General features: G+C 33.2%; 1 protein-coding gene across 1 annotated transcript in view; it reads left to right on the top strand.

Moving 5' to 3' along the window:
• Nucleotides 1–14,631, top strand: part of Commd10 (COMM domain containing 10) — a 201,311-nt gene extending 186,680 nt beyond the window's left edge. The window contains exons 6-7 of the mRNA XM_005339496.5: nucleotides 12,986–13,045; nucleotides 13,809–14,631. Coding sequence (XP_005339553.2) covers nucleotides 12,986–13,045; nucleotides 13,809–13,847 — 99 coding nt within the window. The 3' untranslated portion in view covers nucleotides 13,848–14,631. The remainder of the gene's footprint in view (nucleotides 1–12,985; nucleotides 13,046–13,808) is intronic.
• The last annotated feature ends 763 nt before the right edge of the window (nucleotides 14,632–15,394 follow it).

The raw sequence follows: 15,394 nt of genomic DNA, 5'->3' as shown, positions 1-15,394 counted from the left end.
CTCTCCTCTCTCCTCCCCTCCCATCTTCTCTCTCTACCCCATCTACTGTAATTCATTTCTCTCCCTTGTTTTGTTTTGCTTTGTTTTCCTTTCCCCTCACATCCTCTTATATGTAATTTTGTATAACAATGAGGGTCTCCTTCCATTTCCATGCAATTTCCCTTCTCTCTCCCTTTCCCTCCCACCTCTCATCCCTGTTTAATGTTAATCTTTTTCTCATGCTCTTTCTCTCTGCTCTGTTCTTAGTTGCTCTCCTTATATCAAAGAAGATGTTTGGCATTTGTTTTTTAGGGATTGACTAGCTTCACTTAGCATAATCTTCTCTAATGCCATCCATTTCCTTGCAAATGCCATGATTTTGTCATTTTTTAGTGCTGAGTAATACTCCATTGTGTATAAATGCCACATTTTTTTTTATCCATTCATCTATTGAAGGGCATCTGGGTTGGTTCCACAGTCTAGCTATTGTGACTTGTGCTGCTATGAACATCGATGTAGCAATGTCCCTATAGTACGCTCTTTTAAGGTCTTCAGGGAATAGTCCCAGAAGGGCAATAGCTGGGTCAAATGGTGGTTCCATTCCCAGCTTTCCCAGGAATCTCCATACTGCTTTCCAAATTGGCTGCACCAATTTGCAGTCCCACCAGCAATGTACAAGTGTACCCTTTTCGCCACATCCTCACCAGCACTTGTTTGACTTCATAATGGCTGCCAGTCTTACTCGAGTGAGATGGTATCTTACGGTGGTTTTGATTTCCATTTCTCTGACAGCTAGACATGGTGAGCATTTTTTCATATATTTGTTGACTGATTGTATGTCCTCCTCTGAGAAGTGTCTGTTCAGGTCCTTAACCCATTTGTTGATTGTGTTATTTGTTTTCTTATTGTTTAATTGTTTTAGTTCTTTGTATACTCTGGATATTAGGGCTCTATCTGAAGTGTGAGGAGTAAAGATTTGTTCCCAGGATGTAGGCTCCCTATTTACCTCTCTTATTGTTTCTCTTGCTGAGAAAAAAACTTTTTAGTTTGAGTAAGTCCCATTTGTTGATTCTTGTTTTTAACTCTTGTGCTATGGGTATCCTATTAAGGAATTTGGAGCCCGACCCCACAATATGTAAATCGGAGCCAACTTTTTCTTCTATTAGATGCAGAGTCTCTGATTTGATATCAAGCTCCTTGATCCATTTTGAGTTAACGTTTGTGCATGGTGAGAGAAAGGGATTCAGTTTCATTTTGTTGCATATGGATTTCCAGTTTTCCCAGCACATTTTTAAAATATTTTTCTTTTTGTAGATGGACACAATACCTTTGTTTTATTTATTTATTTTTATGTGGTGCTGCAGATCGAACCCAGTGCCTCACACCTACTAGGTGAGTGGTCTTCCACTGAGTCACAACTGCAGCCCCAGCATGTTTTTAATTGCCTTTTTTGTGCACTGTGAATTATATTATATTATTTAATTTAGGATACTCTTTAATGTAAAATAGCTCTTGAAAATACAGATTCATCATACAAATTTTTCTATAAATTCAATAAAGTGTTTTTCTAAAGAAAGGAGAAACCCAAGTTTGGGCATTGAGCTCAGAGTATTTAAAACTACACACTGGAAACAATACAATTTCAATTTGGTGTTTGTAATTTACCCACAGTTCCTTGGCTAGCATACTAACACGTGTTTTGAGAAGTTGATGTAGCTATTCTAAATGATAATGTTTCAGTAATAAGTACTTTAATTATAATAAATTATAATTTCTAGAAAAAATATAGCATCATCCATATTATTTAGTACAGAGGAGCTCCATTTTTAAACTATCACTGTTCTTCTTAACCCACTGTTCTTAACATAATTTCTCACTGTTTAAAGAGCTTCATGTAATCATATTCAAAACCTCTTATCTTGCTGATTATATTCAGCAACCATAGCTAAATATTTCAGTACCAAAGCTGAAAATCATAATGACATATCAGCACACACATAATAAATTACAGTTAATGAATATTATAAGAAGTACATTTTGATTGGCTTCAAGTTTGTTCTGTTCATGCATAGCACATTGTATTTTTAAAATAAGGAAAATATGGTGATGATATGACTGCCAAACATTATTTTGAATATACAGAAGCAAAGCAATCATTTTAGCTAGAATGAAATGGGCATATACAGATAACAGGTCAAATGTCCTAACAGCCAAAATAGATATATCTGACTTATATTTAGTGAATGTATGTATTTCATGAACACTCTTCTATGGTTTTTGTAAGATTTCTGACCAAAAATAATTTGTTGTCGTGTTAGTAGCTAAGACCATTGCATTTTTCAGCCAAATATGTATAAAATTCCAAATCTTCTGTTCGTGGTGGGAGTCTTTAAGTGTGAGAAGCCATTTTTTCAAGTTTAGAAGAGGATCAATATTTAGAGTTTAATTAGTATAATATTTAGTCCATTTGTTTTCTGTGTAAGCAAGAGTTGTGAGACTGTTATCATTGGGTCAAATATTACAATATTTGTAGTTAGACAAATTTGTGTGATCAGACAAAATTCACTTATCCTGATAGTCTCCATATATGATATTTTGCCCTTGAGGGGAAAATGATATGATGTCAGCTATACCAAGTATGAAAGGATCTAGCCAAATGAAATAACATGCATGCAGGTGGGAGTGCTGTTAAGAGAATACAGGGAACAGCATGAAGAAAAACCCAGAGGGCATTATGTAGAACACCCTGGTACTTCAGTACTGCCAGTGTGTGCAGTGCATTTAAGCATGCTGGAAGATGTGTCAGTGGGATTCATTGACCAAATTTTGGAAGTTTTAAATGCCATGTTAATAAGCTTGGAATTTGCTTTCTTTTTATGCTGCTTATATTCTTAAATAGATAAGTGTTTTTGTCAAATTGTCCTTTTCAATGATTTAAAAAAGAAAAATTTGATTGATTTAACCTTGAGGAAAGTGCCTTTTGTGTTTTGTATTTCATGTATGTTACATGTGTTCTTTTTTTAAAAAGAAAATTTTAAGTTGTTAGTGGACCTTTATTTTATTTATTTATATGTGGTGCTAAGGTTCGAACCCAGGGCCTTACATATGCTAGGCAAGTGCTCTACCACTGAGCACAACCCTAGCCCCTATCTGTTATATATGTTCTTTTCAGTTTGGCACTGTCCTCTTCATGATGCAGGGTCATACCTGTGAATTTTTGGAAACTTCTGGACTGGGCAGTATTTTAATGAAAAGTCTGTAGAACCACAAGATTTGAGGGAGGCATAAAAATCAGCTCCATATTTTTATGAAAGTAACCAATTTTTCTTGCTCCATTTCTGTGTAGTATGTTCATTGGGCTAACATTTTTTTAATTTGTTTAATTAGAATTAGAACTTTAAACTGGGCAATATTATGTTGACTTATGTGAAATTTTCACAGTGGAGCTTTTTTTTTGGTTTGTTTTTATTAGTGTAACCAAAACAAATGAAATTTGATTATATTTTTTCAGATCTATGGAAAATGGAAGACATTATAATTACTAATACTTCCTATTACTTAAAATAGCTTAATACCTTATCAGCTTTATTTATCAAAAATTTTATCCTTAGCACAATTTTTATATATTTTTGTGTTACATGAGTAATTAATGAAATAATTTTGCAAACTCATGGGGGAGCAGAGTTTTTTTCTCTTAATTATCTTGATACTCAGATGAAAGGCTACAACAGGCTTAAACTACCACATTAATATAGTGGAAAGAACATTGAGTAGTCCCAGCTTTTTAAACTTTCTGTGAGTTATTTTGCCTTTGTGAGTACTACTTTCCTCATAATAAGTAAGAGGGTTGAGCGAGCTTATTACTAAAGCTCTTTCTTTTTTTTCTTTTTTTTTTAATTTTAATTAATCTATTTATTCTACTTAGGTATATATGACAGCAGGATGCATTTTGATTCGTTGTACACAATTGCAACACAACTTTTCATTTCTCTGGTTGTACGCAATGTAGCATTGCACCATATGTTCAGTCATAATGTACCTAGCCATCTCACTCCACCATCTTTCCTGCCCCTATTCCCCCCTCCCTTCCCTTCCAGTTTCTCCATTTTTCCCATGCCCCCCGCCCCGACACCCACTGTGGATCAGCATCCACTTATCAGAGAGACACTCAGCCTTTGATTTTTTAGGGATTGGTTTACTTTGCTTAGCGTGATATTCTCCAGCTCTATCCATTTACCTGCAAATGCCATAATTTTATTCTCTTTTAATGTGGATGTATACCATTGTGTATGTATACCATGGTTTCTTTATCCATTAATCTATTGAAGAGCATCTAGGTTGGTTCCACAGCTATGTCCCTGTAATATGCTGATTTTAAGTCCTTTGAGTATAGACCAATGAGTGGGATAGCTGGGCAAATGGTGGTTCCATTCCAAGTTTTCTAAGGAATCTCCATACTGCCTTCCAGATTGGTTGCACCAATATGCAGCCCCACCAGCAATGTATGAGTGTGCCTTTTCCCTCACATCTTTGCCAACACTTATTGTTGTTTGTATTCTTGATAACTGCCATTCTGACTATCGTGAGATGAAATCTTAGAGTAGTTTTGATTTGCATTTCTCTAATTACTAGAGATGTAGAACATTTTTTATCCATTTGTTAATCAATTGTATACCTTCTTCTGAGAAGTGTCTGTTCAGCTCCTTAGCCCATTTATTTATATTTTAAGCATTCTTTAAAAAAAAAAAAAAAAAACCTTTATTTTATTTATTTGTTTTTATGTGGTTCTAAGAATAGAACCCAGTGCCTCACACATGCTACCACTGAGCCACAACCCCAGCCCTAGCCATTTATTGATTGGGTTGTTTTTGTTTTGTTTTGGTTTGGTTTTTGGTGTTAAGTTCTTTTTTTATCTGTAAGTATATATTTTATTCCCACAAAAATCTTTGTAAATAAAGTATCTTGTTATTAGTTCTACAGAGATATCACTTCTTTCAAGTTTATTTTTTTTCAGCGATGAACCTTTTATTTTTATCTTTTTTCCATATTTATCTTATTATATATAAAATATGTAGTAACATATTTACTATGTATATCATATATCAAATTATTATTGTAATTGCTTTCTTTTTTGGTTTATTTTATTGATTTTATTTTTTAAATACATGACAGTGGAATGCATTACAATTCTTATTATACATATGGAGTATAATTTTTCATGTCTTTGTATATAGAGTATGTTCACGAGCTCTTTCTTACTGATACTTTGTAGTTCTAGCTACCTCAGTTCACTAGTTTAAATTGCCTATACAGGTATACTTTTCAATCTTCTTGAGTCATAGAACTAAAAAAAAAAAAAAAAGTCTTTAACATGATGCAAGTAAGCTGCCTCACAGAAAAGTCAATATTTTTTTCTTGCCCTCTGTTGAGAATCCTTTTGCAAATTTTAAATCATAGCTCCTTGTAACATGTATGAACCCTTTGATTGCCAAGATTAATTCCACAGATGGAAAGGGGATCATCAGTTTCTGGCTTACTGTCCCATGAAATTCTTCCCATATTCGGGAACTTAGTTACAAACATAGAGAAGTGTCTTTCCTTGGTCAATCAATAGTATATTCCTTCCAATGGCTTTTGCATCTTTCTATTATGAACACTTGCACATTACTCTTTAAATATTTATTAATTGATTGGATATTCTGGATGACAGATGTGGCTAACACTTTGATGTATGGGCAGAGTTTTGAGATTTAATCAGTTTGTGGTGGGAGCTGAAATTATATTTCTAATTATTGAACAATAGTCAACAAATAATACTGGAATATATTTATAATTATCTATAATTATACATATAATTATATGTAGTTATAAAGAATATAATTTATAGAAATGTTTATTTAGTAAATAATAGTGTATAATGATTTTTGTTCAATAAACCCATTGAGTAGGACTTGAAATAATCACCTAAATTTTATCTCCACCTGTCATTTCTACAATTAAAAAGAAAACTTCCTCTTTAAATACCTAGCATAGTACTTTTAGATTTGTCTTGTGCAAGAGATTTATGGTATTTTTTCTACCTCCTGATTTTATGAGTGAAAAGATAATTGTATCATTTCTAATTCTGAAATACAGATTAAATTTAATAGCTAAGCAATGTAAATTTGGTGTAATTCTTTTATATCTGTTTTACTTAGAAGACATTTCTGCTTGTTTAATTTGTGATGAGGTTAGTGCACTTCTCTCTTGAAAAATATATTTGTGTTCCTAATTCCTAACTAATGGGAAAATGGAAGATATTTTTAGTGTCAGCTTTTATCAAGTAAGACCTTTCTGAAGACCTTATTAAATTCTATTTCCATGGGAATTTTGCTAATGGGTCTCTACAATCACCATTATACAGGTGATTGTAGGTAGGATTACAAATTAAAAACATAAAGGAATGGATGAACAAATACATCTTTCTTAAGACACTGGCAGAATATTAATTTTTGTACTTTCATTTTTACTTTGCTGTATTTTCAGATCAAGTATAGAAATTCTGGTATTAAATTAAAGTTTGGTATTAATGTGTAAGATTCACTTAGACAATATAAGTAATGAGTTTCCTAAGTGGGTTCTTAGTTATAATTTTGTAATAAGGCAGAAAAGAGAGAGATAGTAAATCTTCCAGTCTCTGTATATTTAGTTAACAATATTCATGACTTCAATGAGTTTTATACACAATGGAGGACCGAAGCATTTTAAGAGTAAGACACCCTATTTTATTGCTTGTATACTAACTTACCAATATATTTTGCAATGTAATATTTACTGAACATTTCAAAATACCATGCCAGAAACATTTGTGAAACTGGTGATACTCAACATTTGTTGGAAATCTACCTACCCTAAATACTGAGTTGCTTAGGGGTCAGCCTTAGGCTCATACTACATTCTTTTCCTGAGCAATCTCAACCACTCTTATAGTTTTAAGTATCATCAGTTTATCAGAGACTTCCAAATGAATATTTCTTAACTCAATCTCTTTTACAGCTTTTCATACTTATTTTCTTATATTTTCAGGGAAATCTTGCAGACACACCAAGTTAATTGTGCTTGAAACTACTTTTTATCCTCACCTTCTTCAGATCCATTATATTAGTATTTCTAATCCCAGTTCCATTCATCCAGGTTTTTTTGCTAGAAACCTGAATGTAATTCTTGACTCCGTTTATTCCTTCACCACCTCCTAATCCCAACTCAAATCTGTTGCCAAGTGCTATCTCTTGTATCTCTAAACCTAACCTCAATTTTTTTCTACATTTTTCTATCACTGCTGCCATCATGTTAGATCAAATCACTATCTCTTGTGTGGACTAATGCAATTATAGCCTCCTAAGTGGTTTCTCCACATGCAAGCTGTCCAATTCTAATCCATTAAAAAATAAAGAAAGTCAAAGTAAGTTGTTAGTATGTAACTATTCTTGTATCACTTTTATGTCTAAAACTATCCAGTGACTTTCCATTGATCTCAGAATGTAGATCTCTTGTCTGTCCCAAAGGAGGTGATAGGGCCTTAATTAGTTCACTAGGGCTGCCATAACAAAGTGACTTAAACAACAGAAAGTCATTTCTTCACCATTCAAGAGGATAGAAGTCCAGGATCAAGATGTAGATAGGGTTGGTTTCTTCCAAAGCCTCTCTCCTTTGCTAGTAAATGACCATCTTCCTCATGGTTTTCACATATTATTTCTTTAATATGTGTCTCTGACCTCATCACTTGTGAGGATACTAGTCATGTTGGATTAGAGAATGCTCTCTGGCCTCATTTTACCTTAATTCCTCTGGTTTCTATCTCTAAATACAGTCACATTCCGAGGTTCTAGGAGTTAGAACTTTAACATGAATAGAACTTAACCTGACAGTTGTAGAGTGGTAAGCACATACAAAATGTACTAATGTCAACAGTGTGTCTTATATTCGTTAAAATGTTGCTTCCTCTACCATATTTTCATCAAAATCTTAACTATTATTATATCAGCATGTGCCCTTAAATATCTTTTGCAAAGGCACTGACTGCTTTGGAGTATTTCTTCAGGGGAGCAGTACTGTATCTTGTTCCCCTCTAGCTACATTTCTTTCCTAAATCCTACCCCTTTTGCCCACCAAGCTCTTTTCCATGGCAGACTCTTCACTCATCTTTTTTCCTCTGGAATTGTCTTTGCTCTAAACCCCTTTTCTGTTCTTTCCTTCCATGTCCCTATTCATCTGTGTTTTAGTCATCTTTTTTGCTGCTGTGACTAAATGACCCAACTAGAACAATTATAGAGGAGGAAAAGTTTATTTGGGGATCACAGTTTTAGAAGTCTTAGTCCTTAGAAGGATGGCTCCATTCTTCAGGGCTCAAGGTGAGGGAGAACATCATGGCAGAGGAGTGTGGCATATGTAAGCAGCAGCTCACATAATGATCAGAAAACAGAAAGAGATTCCACTTGCCAGATACAAATATATACCTGAAAACTACACCCCCAGTGACTACCTCCTCTGGCCACACCCCACCTGCCTCCAGTTACCACTCAGTTAATCCCAGCAGGGATTAATTAAGTAATTAGGTTAAGGCTACAGCCCAATTACTTCTCCTCCAAACCTTCTGGCATTTCTCACACATGAGCTTTTGGGGGACACCTCACATCCAAACTATAAAAATCTGACTGATTTTATTAGGTCATGCTTTAAATTTTTAGATGTTACCCTTTATTATAAAGAAATGTAACTCTGTATTTTGTTATCTTATTGCATTTAAGACAATTTTTAGTCTGATAACTAATTCCCTGCTTCTACTCCAAATTCCAGATTCTGAATCCCATAAAGGGCCAGGACTACCCATAACAAACACTTATCAAAATACCATAGAAACTCTATAAATAGCTGATGAACTAATGAATTGAGTGAGTAAATGAATGAATGAACTTACTTTGTGAAATTATGCTAGTTCTGTGGGGGTGTTAAGTAGAAAAAATATCAACATAGTTCCTGAAAAGGGCACTCAGAAGCAAGATATATTTATCACAGACATATCAAGCTCTTCCTGGAATATTCTTCCCTTAGTTATCTTCAAGTTTACTTCCTTTCCTTTCTTTTTTTGTGGCAAAATCTGTTTAACAAAATTAGCCATTTTAATTGTTTTTAAGCCTACAATTCAGTGTCATTAATTACATTGACAATGCTATACAGCCATCATTATATTTTCAAAGCTTTCCATCACTATACACAAATCCTGTACCTAATAAGCAGCCCTTGGTTATATCTAATCTACTTTGTGTGTCTGTAAACTTACTTATTCTTTTTTTTTTGACCTCTGCATTTTTTTTAATGAAAGGAGAGAACAAATAAAATTAGTAGTTATTATATATACCTACTTATTCTTGATATCTAGATTAATGTTAGTGGAATCATAAGGTATTTGTTTTTTTATACTTAGCTAACTTAATGTTTACAAGTTTCATTCACAGTGTAGCTTGTATTAAAACTTTATTCTTTTTATGGCTGAATAATATTGCATTGCATTTATAACATGTTTTGTTCATTCATTCATCTGTTGGTAGACATTTGGGTTGTTTCTCCCATTTTTTTAATATTTATTTTTAGTTTTAGGTCTACATGATATCTTTATTTTTATGTGGTGTTGAGGATCGAACCCAGCGCCCTCAGCATGCCAAGCGAGCACACTACTGCTTGAGCCACATCCCCAGCCCTCCTATTTGGTTTTTATAAATAATTCTGCTTTGAACACTGGCATATATCTATCCACTTAAGTCAACCAAGGAAGGCAATTTCTGAGTCACATACAGTAAGTTTTAATTTTATCAGGATCTGCCAAATTATTTTCCAGAGCTATTGACCCATTTTACATTCTCAGCCAGCAATATATTAGGGTTCCAGTTTCTCTCCATCCTTGCTAATACTTATTTTCTTTCATTTTTTATACTCTTTATAGTTGGTGTGAATTAGTATTCATTGTAGTTTTGGTTTGGTTTTCCCTAGTGACTATTGATGTTGAAAATATTTTCATTTGCTTATTTGCAATTTTCTTTGGAGAAATGTCTATTATGATCACTTAAATGGGGTTCTCTTTTTTTGTTATTGAGTTTGTAGTTCTTTATAAATTCTTAAACTCTTATCATATTTATACTTTGCAGATGTTTTTTCCCAGTCTGCAAGTTGTCTTTTGATTACTTTATGACTTCTAAATCTTAACAATCTCAGTGAGGCCTTTTTGATCTCCTAATGTTGTTCCTATCCCCTGCTCCCTACACACACACACACATTCCCTATTCCTGCTTTCTTGGCTCCTTTCTCTTGCTCTCAAATCTTTTCTTTCTTTTTCTCCAGGGACATTCATAATACATATATTGATTTTTGTAATATTGTCTCTTAGGTTGTCTTCCTTTTTTTTTTCCACTCCTGTAAATTGGTGATTTCAAATGCCTTGTCTTCAAGTCTACTGTTTCTTCATTGAGTCCATTTAAGTCTGTTGTTGAGTTCCTCTAATGAGTTTATCAGTTCAGTTATTGTATTTTTCAACTCCAAAATTTCAGTTTAATTCTTTTTTATGGTTTCTTTCTCTTTGCTGAAATTTTATTTTGTTCTTATATCATTTTCCTGGTGTTATTTCATTGTATATGTGTTTTCTTGTAACTCATTGAGCTTGAGCATCTTTATGACAAACTTTAAATTCTTCAGGTTTCTTTGGACTCAATTTTTGGAGTGTTGTTTTGTTCCTTTGAATGGGTCATGTTTCTGGTTTCTTTGTATGTCCTGTAATTTTTTGCTAGGAGGTGGACACTTTCATAAACAACTACCTCCCAGTCTTTGCATACTAGCTTTGTGAGGGGGAAGGCCATAACCAACCATCTTAGCTAGGTGCCCTCCAGGACCTCTCAAACTTTCTGATACATTGCTTCTGGCATCTTCCCACAGAATTGCAGCTCTAATATAGTGCTCACCTCTGTTTTAAATCGCTTTTAAATGTGGTGCTGGTCCTGTGAGTACTTTCAGTAAAGTGAGAGGATAACCAGTTTTCGGGGGCAGCCCCCAGACAAGAAAGAATATTGGACAATTGATTCATTCTTTTGTTTCTGTCCTGAAAGAAGAGCCACAGTATGAGGGATTTCTCCCTAGTTGTCCCACTGTGCCATATAGAGGTGCACGAATGTAAGCACTGAATACTGCAAAACTTCTTATAGCTTTCCCTGGGATCTCTTCTTGGTTTTATAGTGATTCTTGGTTTTATAGTGATTTTTAGAGTTCTGTGGCTCTCAGCTAGTCTCTATAGAGTTCTCACAGAAGTGATCTGGTTCTATATATTGTTTATTTTGTCTTTGTGGGATAAGGACAGCTTGTAGCTTCCTAATCTACCATTTTGCTAATGTTACTATGGCTATTGTTGTTTTAAAAAAATGTATTCTCATAGGTATATCCCCTCTCCTTCCTCAACGTAACATTTTAGGGAATACCACCTTGAAACAAAGTAAAACGCAGGGAACAAGAACCTGTCTTGGGTTCTGCTTGCAGCGATACAAAAATATCAATCATTCACATAATGGTTCAGCTTTTATTTTCTCGTAACTTGGCATGGAGGTGAAACATTGCCTTGCCTTCCCTAAATCTTAAGGGCAAATCTAGTTCTATTGTGCCCCTTTAACTTCTAAGAGAACATATATTATTACTAGGGCATGCTGGTTAAACCTTTGGAGATTTAATAATATGTGCCAATTACCAACTTACTTTTCTAATATAACATAACATTCATAATATATCATTCCTACCGGATGAGGCTTTACAGGTCTATGTTTCTTCATTTTTGAAAGATTGACTACTTAAATGAATGTATAAAAGAAAATTAGGAACTGTGAAATTTGTTCTTTTGTGCTTAGTCTTCACGAAGAAGTATAAGATGCTGTTTCTTTACATAGCCCCATTGATTTTCCTGGAGTTAGCTGGAGATAACTTGGTTTGAAAATGTTGATTTTTCTGGAGATAGAAAAAAAAAGGGAAACATAGAAACTGAGACCTAGAATTAAGTACACTAATTATTGCCTTTTGCAACTTTTTTTTTTTTTTTTTTTTTTTTTTTTTTTTTTTAGTTCATAGTAACTACTTTATGTCATGTTAGCCTAATAGAAGGATCAGGGCAAGGCTGCACATTCTTAGAATTCTGTCCCCATTTATTTTCACTTCCCCAGATGAATATTGAATAAAATAATCACACTTCAATATTATATAGCAACTAGTTAGAATTGTTTCCTCAGATTATAGAATTCAAAAGCAGGTTGAATTAAATAAGGTTGGGTTTACTTTAATGTTGTACTTTACTGCATCATCATACATACATATATAGTATTACTTATCAACTATATCACCCATAAAGGTTTGTCTAATGCAGGTGAGGTGAAATGAAGGAGAGTGTTTCAAGTCTTGGCTTTGAAAATGTTGTGTTAATTGTTAACTTTTGCTGAGTCTGTACATTAAAGAAGGTAACAATCTCAGAATGTTAAGATCATAACTGTTAGATTAGTGCTTGGAGGCAGTAGCTGTGCTGATGTGAGGCATTAATGGCTGAATGAGTTCAATCAGATATGCCACCTCAAGTATCTTTGTGTAATGATATTTACTAGATTCAAATGGACTGCTGAGAACTATGAAATATAATCTTATGTATCATCTCTGTCTTAAAAAATAGACAATGAAATTGTTCTCTTGCTGGCATATATTTTATCAACCTTTGTGGAGTCAACTTAAGGAACATATATCCTGAGAGAGTTGAAACCTTTTGTTAAAGTGGAGTTTTATTAAGTGCCTTTGTGAGTTCTAGGAATTGTGGGGTTGAGTAGAGTAGGTATGTTTAAAAAGGAAAATACTCACAATAATATTACAACATATTCTAAGGATAGCTAGATAGAAAAGATGAAGTGTAAATTATGTGCAACAAAATTATTTTTTTCTTTGTTTTCCTTCATTACAGAGCCTGGAGAAAATTCTTGTGGAATTCGATCACAAGGAGTTGTTTGATTTCTATAACAAGGTCTGTGTTTTAAAAATAATTTTATGATATATAAGGGTTTTCCTAATGTTTCCTTCATTTTTATGAATTTTTTTATTTTAAATGTCTTATCACAGAGCTAACTTCTTTAAATTTTCCTTATGAAAATCTTATGTTTCACAGTAGGAAGCATAGGCAAGATGAAGAGAATCTGAAAAACTAAATCATGAAGAAAATGAAAATGGTTTTAATTAAAGCAATAGCATTGTTGCTTTAATGTAAAGCATTAAGCATTGCACAATGTGAGACCCCTAGACACTGACATTTTAATATAGACCATGTGAAATACTTTGTTTTCTTGGTCCAAGGGTAAAGGAAAACATGGAAAGGAAGATGCCAGGTCTGTGATTTATCTTTGAGTATATTTTATGTTTCTTTGAAAGAACTGATTTTGCAATCCAGGAAAATGCACTCCCCCTATATGCCCCAACTTAAAATTCTTATCATGTAGTGATATTTAAAATGAAACAGCTGGAGGTACTTAAAACAGTAGTATTTACAAGTCCCCCCCCTTTTTTTTTTTTTTACAAATTTGAACTTAAATAGCAAGCATAAATTCTAATATGTTCACATAAAAAGAAAAATATTCTAAGTGCTGTTTTTATTTCTATGTGATGAGTTTGGTATACAAAGTTGCCGGTGCCATTCTTTCCCTTTTATTTACATGTTTCTAAACAAAATTTCATATGAATTTCTCTTCCTTCACTAACTTTCTGTATTTTTTTTCTTTTTTCTTTTTAAATAGCTAGAGACCATACAAGCACAGCTGGATTCTCTTACATGATGTTTGTGAAGACTGGTTTCTTCATCACACTCCCACCACCTCATTATTTTGCATTGAAGAAAGATTGCCTGGATGTATTTTTTGGAGGATTCAGTGACTTACTTTCTATAAATTATACAGCTTATCACTTCTTAGACAAATAACAGCCAGAGGAGATCACTGTTAGGAGTACAGAGGTTCTAATATACTTTCTCTAGTTCTGTGAGCCAATAGCAGTTGTTAAAAAACACTTTTACTTCAGAGAAATCAAAAGTAAATACCATATTATTTTTACTGTCCTATTGTTGCTTCACCTCTTTATTTTTTACATGCTTGATGATATCTTTCTGTATCAAGAAGAGACCATAGATAGTATAATGGGTACCCTAACAGAATGTAGATCTTTTTATTACGTTAATAAAATTAAGAAACAACCACATGTAAAGACATTATGTCATTTTTCCTATGATGAATGTATTTTGATTGAGAAATAATATCAGAAATAAATTTAAAATGGAGCTAGCAGTATTATGTGAGTTAATTCCAATGTGAGCTTCTCTGTCTGCTTCTGAGTTTAATGATTTAATAATAGTCCCAGGTTTGTGTGCTTTTCTTTGTACTGCAAATTAATAATGATTTATTTCATAGTGTGGGAGACAGATTTGGATCATGAATAAAAACAATTGTAGTGAGTACTAAATGGGCATTCTTAAAATTTCAAATTAGATACATTTTGTATTCTCTTTCTATGACTATGTTATATGGTTTCAATCAATAAAATTTTTATGTTTTGAGATTATTTGAACTGGAGTGTATAGTATTTTTATTTTATGTATTTTATAGTATATTTGATGACACAAATGTGACTTTGATTGCCTGTCAAAAAAATAAGTTGTATTTTTTATGAATGAAAATATCTGTCTTGTATATTTTTCAAGGAGAGAAATAGGGAGAGAGAGGTTCAAATATGACTTTTTCACATGAAGAAATTTGGTTTCAGAAATGTCCTAAGGCTGAAAAAAAAATTATAATTGAAGCACATTTGTCATAGGTAGTATCTGAATAATACAAGCATTAAAATGTCTTTCAAATAAATGTTCAGTATATGGAATTTATGCCCACATGCATTTATAAATGTTTTCCAATGTTGTTGCTTAACAAATTGAAAGTTTATTTCAGAAGCAAATATAATAATCATCATTCATAATTGATTGATTTTACAGGTTTATAAAACTCCAACTTTTATTTTTAATATATCCATAGGTGTATTTGTAATGGAATTGGTGTTTTGTTTTGTTTTTGAGACAGGATTTCACTGTGTTTCCCAGCCTGGCTGTGGACTCCTGGATTTCCTGCTTCAGCCTCCCAAATAGCTGGAACTACAGGCGTGTGCCACCATACACACAGCTTTCTCTTACTTTGGTGTGCTCTATTTTGATAGTTCCCAGATGTAATTACCTTAGGTCTCAGCGATACTATAAATATTTTGGTAAATATTCTTTTAGATTTATTTTATTGAACATATAAACATGCATAATCCCAAGATGAATATAGATAGATAGCAGTTT

This window comes from Ictidomys tridecemlineatus, chromosome 1 (assembly GCF_052094955.1).
Source record: "Ictidomys tridecemlineatus isolate mIctTri1 chromosome 1, mIctTri1.hap1, whole genome shotgun sequence".
Taxonomy (NCBI): domain Eukaryota; kingdom Metazoa; phylum Chordata; class Mammalia; order Rodentia; family Sciuridae; genus Ictidomys; species Ictidomys tridecemlineatus.
This window is presented reverse-complemented; position numbering and strand designations above follow the sequence as displayed.